At 45.4% G+C, this 14,684-nt stretch overlaps 1 protein-coding gene across 3 annotated transcripts in view; it reads left to right on the plus strand.

The window, feature by feature from the left end:
- LOC147608267 (chaperone protein dnaJ-like protein) overlaps positions 1-14,211 on the plus strand; it is a 44,192-nt gene extending 29,981 nt beyond the window's left edge. Inside the window, exons 2-4 of one of the 3 annotated variants that reach the window (XR_015264459.1) lie at positions 13,115-13,240; positions 13,339-13,475; positions 13,601-13,688. Coding sequence is in view for 1 of the 3 variants with exons in the window: in XM_086789240.1 (XP_086645366.1) it covers positions 13,115-13,240; positions 13,339-13,422 (210 nt within the window). In the remaining 2 variants the exon portion in view is untranslated. Of the gene's footprint in view, positions 1-13,114; positions 13,241-13,338; positions 13,689-13,731 lie in introns of those variants that run through there. The other 2 variants (XR_015264458.1, XM_086789240.1) reach the window with 2 other exon arrangements.
- Positions 14,212-14,684: the final 473 nt, after the last annotated feature.

Consider the following 14,684-nt stretch of genomic DNA (forward strand, 5'->3'; position numbering starts at 1 on the left):
TGAAATGAGGCCTTCTGAACTTCAAAGGCAAATTGTTGTGCCTTCTAGGAAATGTGGGTGCGAAGACTAGGTGTAAACCCGTCCACATCCAGATGATATGGGACTAATGTGCAGTTCAATTTATTAGCCAACTGGGGAGAGATGGCGTCTTCAGAACTACCCATATCGAAAAGAACTACAAACTGTCGGCCCTAGACAGAGCCATAAGCTCGGATGAGGCTCTTCTGAGCAGCATCGCTCTCACCCTCCTGCTTAGCATCAAATACCACGGATGGCATAGAATGCATAGAAGGTAAAAGTTGAACTGCATTTGAGGTAGTAGGTGGGGTTGGAGGAGCTGGGGAGGCTGTGGCAACTGTGGTAGAAGGAGCTTTGGCGGCTTGTGCCGCTTGCCATTTGTGGCAATCCTTCTTACCATGCCCTATAATATGACAGAAAAAACATCTATTTTTTGACTGGTACTTCCTTTGCTTCTCTGGAGGAAGATAACCTCTAGTAATGCTTGCTTTAGCCTTTTCATCAGGGGTTTTCTTAGGTTTAGATTCCTTATCTTTCTTACCCCCTGAACTGGAGCTATTACTGCCGTCCTTCTTAGCATCTTTAGAAGTAGCGTTACCTTTCCCTGTCTGTGTAGCTGATTGCTGTTGCTGGGGTTTGGTATTGGACTGAGATGATTGCTTGGGCTTGCCCCCGTTCAGCTTCATTCTTCATTCTGAGCGAGAGTCAGAGCTCGGTCATATGTACTTGGTTCAAAGTTACGAACTATGAACCGATTGTTAGAGTCCAATCCACGAATGATTTGTTCCATCTTAGCCTGCGCAGAAAGCCCTAACTGCTGTGCTAAAGTAATAACCTTTCTAGAAAATTGAAGCATTGGGGATCCGTTCTGTCTGAGTCCATAGAACTCATCTTTCAGACCGGTCATAATTTTTTTTAGATTGGAACCTACATCATCATAGCTCTACCATATGGCCGAGCTAGAACTAGCTCTATCATATGGTAGAGATAGAACCCATTGAAGACTATCTCTACTATGTGGTGGAGTTAGACTTCAAAGCATTCTAGCGATACCATGGTGTTTAGATAGATTATTTTGATATAGCTCTACCACATGGTAGAGCTAGATCAATGAATTCTAGCTCCGTTACATGATATAGTTACATTGATGCATTCTAGCTCCACCACATGATATAGTTACCAGATAGTAGAGCTAGTTCAATATATTCTAGCTCCACCACATGGGACTGGGGCGGGAGAAATCTGGTCTTCAGGTCATGGACAAAGATGTCCTAGTAAGGTTGTGACACCTGTGGCCTGGTCTGTATGAATACTAGACCAATGCTGCCACCAAGTGACTGCCTCACCAGTGAGATGGGGAGCCGCTAAGTGGACTTTATCTTGGGGGTCTGTGATCCTAGCTAATGATGAGAATTGAACTGATGAATAAATTGATTAATTGATGAATGATCGTAGAACTCCTGAAGCCTGCAAAGAACCTGCATCATGGCTTCTTGTCCACTCGGCATCCACAAACAAGTCCAGCCATCGTTCACATCGAAAGACTCTCTCACATTGAGTCCTGCATACAGAAGCTTTCTCCCATGATCAGGACTGCCACAACCATCCATAGCCTTTCACCCTATGAACAACATCACACCCTGACACATCATCCAGTGCTTCTGCATCACAACACAGACTCCCAAACTGTCTCTCAAAAGAGAACTCGCATCACAGCACAGCATACCATACAGTCGACACACCTATACCAACCCTCTCTACCTTCCAAGGGTACTATCCATCTCTGTCGTGGATTCCCTGTCTCCTGCCCAATCAGTAGCAAGGCTGTACCAAACATGTGTCCATTCCTGTACCTTCTGCCTGCATGTGACCTATCTCCTGGAGAAACCCAAAAAACATGTTTCCTCGAGAAACCTACGACCTGTTTCCCTTTGAAACTTCTGTCCTATTTCCATATAGAACCATTCATGGCACCATTCAACAACAGCGCCAACAACAGCATACATCTAGTTACCTGTTCCCTCATGAAACATCTGGAAACATAGAGATGCCCATAACTGTAGGTCCCTCTGTTCCTTTCTAGCAGGAAGAAAACAATCTGCTCCATGAGCATGCAGCCATGCGAGCTTGCTTCACTCCCCTGCCAAGAAACACATTCAAGTGACCTGTACTTGCAGCCGGAAACCCAAGCACATAGCTGAATTTGCAGCCAACCAAAAACAGCCCATAAACTGTCCTCGAACTGATCTCAAAACAGTCCCGGAATTGCTCATGTTCGTAACCACATGCACTGCCACGAAACAGTCCATAAACCCTTTCCAAAACAGTCCCGAACCAAAGCAAAGAGAAGCTGAAAGTTCCAATAGTTGAACGCCATCAACATGATGTCTATGTTCATGTGTTCGGAACCACCAAACACCAAGCTGATGCCCCACGAGTATGTAGGGGGGGAGAGAGAAACCCACACGGCTGTACACTTCTTGCAGCTGCCTACAGCCCTATGCCTCCTTCCAAGAGAGGGAGAGAGAGAGAGAGAGAGAGAGAAAGAGCACTGCAGTCTAGCTGCTTTCCAAAAGGGGAGATAGAGAGTGGGTGAGCTTGCTGAGCTGTACGCTGCCCTGCAATCTGCCCACCTGCGCTCCTTGGTGACCAGCCGTCAAAGGAAAAAAGCACCCCCGTCTGCTGGCCCGACTTGTAGCTAGAGAGGGAGAGCCTCCACGTGCTGTTCAGCCCCCGTGTGCCACCTGCAAACAGACCGCCAGCCTGCTGTTCAACTCTGTTCCTCTGTCCAGGCTTCCAGCCCACGTGCAGTCCATCCACGTGGAATTCAGGCCGTCAGTCGACAGAGAAAGACTTAGAAGCTCCCTCCTTCAGAATCCAGCAGTCGCCTCCCAAAAAGCACATGCGACTGGAACTGCAGCTTGACTCCCTCTAAAAGAAGCATATGCCCCCATAATAGCATAAAGGCCACGATTATCCCCTAAAAGGGGTTCTTTTATTTTTAAAGGCTTTTAAACCTTTGTCCCCTCCAAAACCCTTTGTCCCCATGGGTCTTGCCCCTGTACTTTTTTCTATGATAACTCACCCCCTTATCCTAGCCCTGGAAATGGATGTAGAGGATAATCAAAGAAACGAGTAATAGCTGGAGCAGTGCAAACAGTTAATCATTCAACGTTTTGCTAATGTCTCCATCCTCTTCCTTCAACCTGATGAGAATAACCTCAAGAGAGTACTAGCATATCATCCATTGCTTTCCTGAAGCGTCTAGTCCTGGATGCAACCTTAGCAAATCTAGAATTATAAGTCTAATAGAGAAGAACACTTTTGATTTGAATTGATGAGGTTGCCAAGTGGAGAACAAGGGAATGGCTTCAAGGCTCAAGCACCTTGGCTACCCGCTTGTTGAAGTTTTGGCTTTAGCAGTCTATTTTGCTCCATCAGCTCTTGGATGAAATCTTTGTTGCTTTGGTGTCGAATGATATTTCCTTTGAGGGCTCTGATTCTCAGGGAGTTGATCCTAATTTGTTCATTTCAAAATGAAAATAAAATGTATAAACTGTAGCTAAAGTCAATGACTGGTCCTCTAGGAATTTTTGTACCTTGTTGAAGAGGTTTTGCTACTACTATTGCTGCTGCAAATGGAAGATATTGGTTCTCATATGTTGGCTTACTCCTTTTTGTACAAACTCCCCTTCCACTTTAGAGGGAGGAAAATCACTTTGTAGAACAAGCCAAAAGGGGAGGCAGGTGTATTGGTCAAAAATGCTGCTGGCTATCTTCACCTAGGTTGCATGAAACGTTTCTGTTAGGGAAACGTCATATGACAGCCTGACAAGAAACACAAGGAAATGGCAAACCTATGTGGATGGAAACGCCGAGGGTAGGTTGAGTTTCAAAGCCATTATACAGTGCAAAACATAAATGAAACATTAAAACCGCATTTAAAAGAAAGACTTGCTCCGAGTTCCTCATGAATCAAACATTGAGAGACAAATACATGAGTGACAAATACATAGGTGACATATCAATGACATGATACAATTACATAGATTCCACAATTTCATCATCAAGTAGATCCTCAATACATGCTTCTAAAGCATCCTCCTCCAATACATCCCACTGTTGGCATGGCCCTGAGACATAGGAAGCCTCTTTCCTAGATATTAACCCGAGGTTGCTATGCACATTAGAGCCAGCTTCCTTTCAAGAGAGAGGGTGTGAGAATCTGTTGGCTGGGCGCTTCCTGCAGCCAGCCCACCAGCCTCTTTTCCAAGATAGTAAAGCATGTATCTCTGCTACATCTGCCCGACCAGCCCTTCCTGCAAATCTGTCCACTTTTCAGCAGAGAGAGAGAGAGATAGAACAGTCTTGCACTTCCTAGAGCCGGCCTCCTTTCAAGAGAGAAGGGGCGAGAGAATCTGTTGGCTGGGCGCTTCCTGAAGACCTGTTTCCACGAGCCAAAAAGCACATGCATGGCCTAGCTTTTTATGTGCCGCCTGTACCCTGGTGATGCGCTGCCTGCAGCTGTACAAGACTGAACTGTCCCGCCAGTACCTGCTGGACAGAACTGTCCTTCTCCGCCTGCATGTACCTGTTCGTACAAGTCTACACCTACACAGTAGGCGCCTGCACCTGCAGCACCCGGACCAGCCTGTACCTGCCTTCTCAAAGCTGCTGTACTGTACGGCTACTCTCCACATAGTCAACCGGCCTGCTAAATCTTCTCCTCCACGCAGCCAACTTGTATGACCTCTCCAAAAAAGCAAGAGAGAGAAAGAGGCGTGCCCCCCCCCCCAAAAAAAAAAAGTAGAGTAGCCTCTATAAATTACCTAGGGGCCTCCCAAGGTTTTAAAACCCTTATAACTTTAATTTTTGGCCACCAAAGGTTATAAAACCTTTTTAAATTTTAAATCTCTGTCCCCTTAGGAAAGTTGGCGATTGTCCTGGCAACGGAACCTTGAAGCCGGCCTGACGGGCGGTGAAACAAACACTCGCTCATAAAACACTTCAACGCCATTGAGGACCTAGAAAAGGAAAACAAACAGGGGGGGCTAGAGTGCTCCTGCAACAAACAGTACACGGACACCGATTGGCCCCAAAACGCAGTGGCGTCCCTTGCGGTATTTCTTTAATTGATTATAAGAGCTTTGATTACAATAAGGCTGGGAACTCAGCCGTCATAGTAGAACTCTTGAAGCCTGCACAGAACCTGCATCATGGCTTCTTGTCCACTCGGCATCCACAAACAAGTCCAGCCATCGTTCACATCGAAAGACTCTCTCACATTGAGTCCTGCATACAGAAGCTTTCTCTCATGATCAGGACTACCACAACCATCCATAGCCTCTCACCCTATGAACAGCATCAACCCTGACACATCCAGTGCTTCTGCATTACAACACAGACTCCCAAACTGTCTCTCAAAAGAGAACTCGCATCACAGCACAGCATACCATACAGTCGACACACCTGTACCAACCCTCTCTACCTTCCAAGGGTACTATCCATCTCTGTCGTGGATTCCCTGTCCCCTACCCAATCAGTAGCAAGGCTGTACCAAACATGTGTCCATTCCTGTACCTTCTGCCTGCATGTGACCTATCTCCTGGAGAAACCCAAAAAACATGTTTCCTTGAGAAACCTACGACCTGTTTCCACATGAAACCCTTAGGCCTGTTTCCCTTTGAAACTTCTGTCTTGTTTCCATACAGAACCATTCATGGCACCATTCAACAACATCGCCAACAACAGCATACATCTAGTTACCTGTTCCCTCATGAAACATAGAGATGCCCATAACTGTAGGTCCCTCTGTTCCTTTCTAGCAGGAAGAAAACAATCTGCTCCATGAGCATGCAGCCATGCGAGTTTGCTTCACTCCCTTGCCAAGAAACACATTCAAGTGACCTGTACTTGCAGCCAGAAACCCAAGCACATAGCTGAATTTGCAGCCAACCAAAAACAGCCCATAAACTGTCCTCGAACTGATCTCAAAACAGTCCCGGAATTGCTCATGTTCGTAACCACATGCACTGCCACGAAACAATCCATAAACCCTTTCCAAAACAGTCCCGAACCAAAGCAGAGAGAAGCTGAAAGTTCCATCAGTTGAACGCCATCAACATGATGTCTATGTTCATGTGTTCGGAACCAGCAAACACCAAGCTGATGCCCCACGAGTATGTAGGGGGGAGAGAGAAACCCACACGGCTGTACACTTCTTGCAGCTGCCTACAGCCCTGTGCCTCCTTCCAAGAGAGGGAGAGAGAGAGAGAGAGAGAGAAAGAGCACTGCAGTCTGGCTGCTTTCCAAAAGGGGAGATAGAGAGTGGGTGAGCTTGCTGAGCTGTACGCTGCCCTGCAATCTGCCCACCTGCGCTCCTTGGTGACCAGCCGTCAAAGAAAAAAAAGCACCCCTGTCTGCTGGCCCGACTTGTAGCTAGAGAGGGAGAGCCTCCACGTGCTGTTCAGCCCCCGTGTGCCACCTGCAAACAGACCGCCAGCCTGCTGTTCAACTCTGTTCCTCTGTCCAGGCTTCCAGCCCACGTGCAGTCCATCCACGTGGAATTCAGGCCGTCATCGACAGAGAAAGACTTAGAAGCTCTCTCCTTCAGAATCCAGCAGTCGCCTCCCAAAAAGCACATGCGACTGGAACTGCAGCTTGACTCCCTCTAAAAGAAGCATATGCCCCCATAATAGCATAAAGGCCACAATTATCCCCTAAAAGGAGTTCTTTTATTTTTAAAGGCTTTTAAACCTTTGTCCCCTCCAAAACCCTCTGTCCCCATGGGTTATGAGAAAAGACTTTAATCACTTGGCCCCTGTCACACTTGGGGTTGGTCACACATGGGTTTACTTTTTGACTCCAATCTGATGCCATTCACATTGTCCACCATGTCCCCGTGCACACCTGCATACTGTCCAGAGAAAAACACAGGGTCGTGACACTATGTGGTCTACGATGGACCAGGATTACTGTTGGGAACTTGATTGGATTTGACAGATCACAGACATTCATGCCAAGGGCCTTAGTAGGGAGGCGTTGGTGGTATACCAGTGCTGATTGGCATGGTTCATGGGATTGGAGCCTTAGCCTCCGGCTCAAGGGGTGATTCTAGATGGAATCTACGTGTCAAATCCCCACGGATCTCCTCGTGATCGATCTTGGTTCGAAACTCGAATCCTGCAAACAAACGAACGAACAAGACGTACTGACCAATCTCCTCGCGATGTCCCATACCGCCACGAAGCTGCCCTCGCGGGCCTCGAGACTGCTGCCGGCCTCGGTTGCGCAAAGTAGGTGCACGTCTGCACTAGATCCAGGCTCCAAGACCATAGAGCTCTCACAAACTCGCGAGACTCTCTATATCTCAATAACTAACCTTGGCCACCCTTTTATAGGCTCTTGGCCGGTCATCGGGCGTCCACACTTGGGTGCCCGCCCGTTAGTATTTCCCTAACTCAGCTCGTCAATCAGCCTGCCTAGTTCCAAGCTTCCCCAAGCCTCGAAACTAGTCTTGCGTGCGTGTAGCACACGGTAGATACGCACTGTGCACATGACATACTCCCCTTCCTCTAAGAGCTCACTCCTGAGCTTACTAAAAAGCCAGGGTAATCTCTCTGAAGAGTAGTCAATGTCTCCCATGTAGCGTCCTCCTCAACACGATCCTTCCACTTGATCTTGTATTCCGTGATAAGCGTATTACGCAATCTTCTTTCACGAAATCCAAGAATCTTTTCAGGTTCGTGCAGAACAAATGTCATGTCCTCGACATCTATAATTTCTTGAGAAGTAACTAACTGATGAAGGCAAATCCAATTCATATGCAACTGAACCAATCCGTCGTGTAACACGAAATGGTCCACAGTATCTAGGGGATAATTTCGGAGATCTACCTGTCCGTAAAGTCTCGGAATCTTTCGGAACTCGCAAATACACCATCGTTTTTTCAGAGAACTCTCTCGGTAAACCATGTCTATTAGAATAAAACCTGTCTCGGTCTTGAGCACTTCTAATAGATTCCTTTGCAACTTGTAACATTTCTTGCATATCTTGCAAAAAATTACGTACTGCATCATGCTGAAGTCCTGAGAATCCTACTGTAATAGGTGATCTAGGTTGAAAACCATACATAAGCATGAAAGGACTAAACCCTGTACTCGTATGCTTAGTACTGTTATATGCAAATTCTAACATAGGAAGATAATCCTCCCATGAACTCTGTCTTTTGGATACATATGCTCGAAGCATATCCTCCAAAATCTGATTCACTCTTTCAGTCTGGCCATCAGATTGAGGATGATCAGAGGAACTCAAATTCAAAGTTGTTTCCAACTTCTCAAAAACAAGTTTCCAAAAATCACTCGTAAACTTAGAGTCCCTATCACTGACTATGTCCTGCGGTAACCCGTACAGTCTAAACAATTGCTCGATAAACTGCCGAGCTAATTGCGTAGCTGTAATAGTCTTCTGAGTCGGTAAAAATCTAGCCATTTTTGTTAAGCGATCTACCACAACCCAAATAGAATCGTGGCCTTGATGTGTTCTTGGCAATCCGGTAATAAAATCCATGGAAATACTTTCCCATTTATTACCTGGGATTTGCAAAGGATGCAACAACCCAGCCTGTCTAAAGCGTTCAGCTTTATTTGCCTGACAAATATGACACTTGAGAACATAACCCAAAAGGTAATACGAGAAACTCGTAATGGCCATACTTAGCCCGAAAGGCGGTTCTTTCGACATGCCTTTCATGAATACGTATCTGGTGATAGCCAGTACATAAATCTATTTTCGTGAAATATTTCGCTCCTGCTAACCGGTCAATCAAGTCATCTGATCTAGGGAGAGGATAACGGTTCTTAATGGTCAGCTTGTTCAATCTCTTGTAATCTATACACATTCTCCAAGTGTTGTCCTTCTTTCTCCTAAGCAACACAGGTGCACCCCAAGGTGATTTACTTGGACGGATTTGGCCCATCCTCAAATAATCTTCGAGTTGTTTAGCCAACTCATCTTCCTCAGCTTGGCTCATCCTATAAGGTGGAATACTGACAGGATGAGCACCAGGGATCGAGTGAATACAATGATCTACTGCCCATTCAGGTGGTAAACCCGATGGCAGTTGCTTAGGAAATACATCTTAAAATGAATCAAGTATCTTCTGTAATTCTTTGCTTTCAAACACACTTAATTCATTTATATCCAACGAGGGATGAGAAAAGAAGAAAGTGGAATCAATACACAATGGAAAGCGGTATACAAAGAAGAATCCATTATATTTCCAAAATCAATTGTATTTACAAGAGGTCCCTGAGAGGGATGGATATAATCACCTAAAATACTATACTTGGTGTCCCTATGCTGAAAAGAAAAAATATGACTAGACCAATCTATCTGGACGTCAAGAGTCTTAAACCACTCAATCTCTAATAACAAGTCTACATTTTCTAGATGCATAACATAGCATTCTAGAGTATCTTTGTAGTCCTGAATCTGGATTGGAAGCATCTCCATCTTGCAATCCTAAACTTGCCTTCCCGCAGGTAGGCGTACCTCATATGTATGGTCGCTGAGTGTCGTATCAAGACTCAATTTCTGCACAAGTTTGTAGTTAACAAAGTTATGCGAACTGCCAGGGTCTAAAAGAATGTGAATCTTATGGCCATTCACTTCTCCATAAACTCGGAGAAGATCATGCAAGCCAAATATCTTAGAATTGAACAGACAATCAGAACAAGTTTTCTTCGCAGATAAAACAACGTCCTTCCTTCTTGAGCTTTAAAGCCCTAAGGAGTCGTTTCTTCTTCGCTGGTGTCGAACTTGAATTCTTCGAAAGTTGGTCCGAAGACTTGTCTTTAGTCGTGTTAGCCATAGGTGCGGAGAACTTTCGTTTATGCTTGTTCCCCTGCCCGGTAACGGGTTTCGACTTGGAAGAGACCATCGTATCATCATAGATACGAGCTGAATGAATGGCCTCGTCCAATGTTTTACATTTGTTATTTTTAACCTGTAATCGGTACGAGTCGGGTAAACCAGCTACAAAAAACCCCAAAAGAGTAGTGGGATCCATCTTTGTAGCTTTCATCTGTAAGTCACGAAACTTCTGGAGGTAGACCTCATAAGTGAGGTGCTGGTCAAAGCTGAAAACCGGGCAACAACATCGTAATCATCCTCTTTCTTGAGGAATTCTTTCTTGAAAACGTCTTCAAATTGTGCCCAAGTCGTTGGCTTAGGGTTGAGTTCCTTCCACCAAAGCAAAGCTTTGCCAGACAGGAAACCTGCTGCTAATTGGATCTTCTTTCCGTCATCATATGGATGAAACTGCAAGTGAACTTGCCACATATGTAGCCACGTGTCCGATCTCCTTGGTTCGCTGCTTTTACTCGCTTCCGAACGGTTCCGGAGTAATGTTGGGGCCTAAAGCTGAAGCCAAAGTATCCATACCCGAGAAAGTAGAGAGGGTAGTGGTCAATAGAGCGATGGAGTTCTGCAAAGCTTGCATCTGGGCTGCGATTTGTGCCTGACGTTCCGTCGAAGAAGCTTCGAGAGCTACTTTGAACTCTTGGAAATCGGATTTTGACACAAAATCGTCAAAAAGATCGGCATCGGTACCTTCCAGCCGGCAAGCCTTCGCGTTCCACAAGGGGCTCCAACTCCGATTCTTGGGTCGACATCGTGAAGAGGGTACGTGGAGAGAAAATTCGATCTTTGCACAACAAAAGTGCGAGCGAACTTGAGAGCTTGAAAACTTGAGAGATGTGTGGCAAGAAGCCCACTTGAGGGGGTTTATGAAGGTTTCCCAAAAAAACTAAAAGCCCCCAAAAGCTATGCTTGGCTTTATCTTTGCTTTTGTGTTTTTTTTTCTTGAATATATATATATATATATATATATATATATATATATATATATATATATTCTATTTTCTTTAAAAAAATAAAACACCTTTGAAACCTTGAAGGAGTTTTTAAACCTTAAAAAAATTTTAAAACTCCAAAAAAAAAAAACGAAAGCTTAAAAAAACGATAGCTTTCCTCGTTTTTTTTTTCTCTCCTCCTGGATTAGCCGCCAGTAGCTGCTGACGTCCACATGCACTGCCATCATCGACTGCCGTCGGTTGCTTCACGGCAGGTTTGCATCTGTGCCAGCCTGTGTAAACGTGGCCATAAGGCCACGCTGGCCACGCTGGCCTGGGCGCTGGCCTTGCTGTGCGTGGCCTGGCCGGGGTACATGCCCGCCTAGCGTAGGCGCTGCCTGGGCTGGCCACGCAAGCCTGGCCGCTTGGCTTGGCAGGCCTAGCCGCCTGGCTACGCAGCCTTGAGCGCCTACGCATACCTGGCCGACTGCAAGCCTGGCCGCCAGCATAGACACCAAAAGCCAACACGTGCCCAACGTACAGATGCTTACGACCAGCAGTTCTTCACGACCATGCGCCTGGCTCGCTTTCTCTCTCGTTCATTTTTTTCTTTTTCTCTCACTACAGTTCATGCGACTGCACAACAAAACATGCCTCTTCTTTGCAAAGCAATCAACCCTACTTAACTACCATCCCTCCCATCAACATGGGTTTCTTAGATGAAGGAAAACACATACTATTATGAAATCTGCAGTATGCACAGAAAAAACAGCAAGTTTTTTAACACATACCTTTCTTCGACCTCTTCTTCTCTACCTACCGACTTGCTCGTTCACGAGGTATGCTCTGATACCAGTGTCAAATCCCCACGGATCTCGTCGTGATCGATCTTGGTTCGAAACTCGAATCCTGCAAACAAACGAACAAACAAACAAGCAAGGGGCTGTAGGCCTGACTCACCTCCCAACCATGACAGCCGTGGGCAAGCCCACAATCTTGACTGTCCCCACCGAGCCACGAGCTGAGCTAACTAGGATGACGTACCGACCAATCTCCTCCTCGCGACGTCCCATACCGCCACGAAGCTGCCCTCGCGGGCCTCGAGATTGCTGCCGGCCTCGGCTGCGCAAAGCATGTGCACATCTGCACTAGATCCAGGCTCCAAGACCATAGAGCTCTCACAAACTCGCGAGACTCTCTATATCTCAATAACTAACCTTTGCCACCCTTTTATAGGCTCTTGGCCGGTCATCGGGCGTCCACACTTGGGCGCCCGCCCGTCCATATACTTGGGTGCCCGCCCGTTAGTATTTCCCTAACTCAGCTCGTCAATCAGCCTGCCTAGTTCCAAGCTTCCCCAAGCCTCGAAACTAGTCTTGCGTGCTGTAGCACACGGTAGATACGCACTGTGCACATGACACTACGGTTGGGAGGTGAGCTAAGCTCTTGGCCAGCTCAAGGTCAGCTAGCATAATAGTTGTGTTTTGTACGCATCCAAAAGGTACTTTGTGTATTGTTCACATATCTATGCAGTGCTTTGTACACCACACAAAATGCACAAATAATTTAGAGGTCTTGTTCATCCTAGACCTTCTTATGCAGCCCCTATGCCTCATCCATGCCTCCCATATGCTTTACCATGCAGCTTTTACATACTATCTATACTCATTTGTTTTCAATATACCCCATTTTATGTTTACACTATTCAAACTAGAAAAATAGTGGTGTACATAATGTATCTTATCTTTCCGTAGTCATATAGTACACATATTTTACTCCATTTCATATTTATACTACTCAATCTAGTAAAAGAGTGCTCTGCATGCTTTCAGCTGTTTATCAGAAAGGAACCCTTAAATTGCATTTCTATATGAGTTAGCCAGTAATTTGACACTGGTAGGGCACTGGATCTTTTTTTTTAAATGTTGAGATCCATCTTGCCTAGGCATATGAAAGCTTGCCGTTTTTCCTGTTTTTTCAAGGGGAGGCATCAATGTTTTCATGACTTCAATGAGCTTTGCATGTTGTGAGACAGTAATTTGACACTGGTAGGGCACTGGATCTTTTTTTAAAATGTTGAGATCCAGTAATTTGACACTGGTAGGGCACTGGATCTTTTTTTTTTAAATGTTGAGATCCATCTTGCCTAGTTATATGAAAGCTTGCCGTTTTTCCTGTTTTTTCAAGGGGAGGCATCAATGTTTTCATGACTTCAATGAGCTTTGCATGTTGTGAGACAGGTGGACGACTCATGCAATTTTTGCAAGGCCAAGGGATGGTTAATCTGTGACTTTTGCAACGGACAGAAGATCAATGTCCAAGTAAAAAACAATCGCATGTACAGGCGCTGCCCATCCTGCAAAGCTGTAAGTGATCAAGGTTCTGATGGTTTTGGTGTAGATCGTCCCAATTGTAGTTTTGATTTGTAGTCAATTTACATGTATGGATGCATTGGGCCATGCAGGCAGGTGTTGTGCTTTGTCCCAATTGTAAAGTTTACAAGTGTGTCACATTCCCTGATGGAAAGGATGGTGGATTCGAAATGTGAAGTGGAGTGTGCTATGTGCACAATCCTACGAGAAGTTTGCCAGATTTGCCTCTGTAAGCTTTTGGTTACTGGTATTCTATTGGCTTTAGAAACGTGCATTGCACAGAGAGACTTCACTAGGTTGGCTCATAGCTGTTTAATTACTGTGTTGTAAATGCATGGATGCGATGGTCTGCAGAAGTAAGGGAGAAATGCAATCCAGCTTTTCTGCTGGTGTACAAGTGCTGTAAAGTTTGTATGATATACAATAAAAACGTGGTTGTAATCTTTTCCCCATAGGACATCTAACTATGGTGTATTGACCTCCAGGACTAGGTGCCAAAGAGGCAAACTGCTACTCCCACGCACTCCATAGAGGTATGCCCTTCTTAGGTAACATAGAGTCAATGTGGTATGTGACACCTACCAGTATGCAAGGGCAGAGCCAGAGACGCCAGATAGCAGCCGACAAGCAGAGTAGGACAGCACAGGTGACACGTGGCAGTGATGATGTGGCAGTGGTGACATGGCATTGATGGCGTGGCAATCGGGTATATCTGGCCGACAGCTTTATAACTGGCCGACTAGGAGCATTGGTGCATATATATATACGTGGGTAGCCAAATCGTCATATTTATCTGCTTTCCCAAGCGTTGTACTTCATAGAGCGTTTCTCTACAGGCAAAGTGCTAGCTAGGAGTGAACAGTAGGTCACAGGGTTGTGATTTGAGGCGTTAGTCACATCTTGTACTTGAAATTCAATTGCATTACTTCTTTCTTGTACATAATACAAAGTAGTAATTTAGAACGTGTGTGTGTTTCCATCACACTCTTCTTTTTGTCTTTGGAAAACCCTAGCATATATGCAAGTGTTCTATAGTCGTGTTTTTCCGTCGCACTCTTCTTTTTGTCTTTGGAAAACCCTAGCATATATGCAAGTGTTCTATAGTCGTGTTTTTCCGTCGCACTCTTCTTTTTGTCTTTGGAAAACCCTAGCATATATGCAAGTGTTCTATAGTTGTGTGTTTCCGTCGCACTCTTCTTTTTGTCTTTGGAAAACCCTTGCACATATGCAGGTGTTCTATAGTTGGTATCAGAGCCTAGGGAACCTCCAAATTTCTTTTCTTTTTTGGCACCCAGGGCTGAAATCCTTCACCCAGGACCCGGCTGGTTGTTGGCCTCCGTCCACATGCTATGCTTCCACCCGCGTGATGCTTTGCTGTTCTGAGTTCTTTCAATTATCACTATATACGTAAGTGTAGAGCAGCTTTCATGTGCGTTTG

This window comes from Cibotium barometz, chromosome 53 (genome assembly GCF_041138505.1).
Source record: "Cibotium barometz isolate CiBa-2024 chromosome 53, ASM4113850v1, whole genome shotgun sequence".
Classification (NCBI taxonomy): Eukaryota; Viridiplantae; Streptophyta; class Polypodiopsida; order Cyatheales; family Cibotiaceae; genus Cibotium; species Cibotium barometz.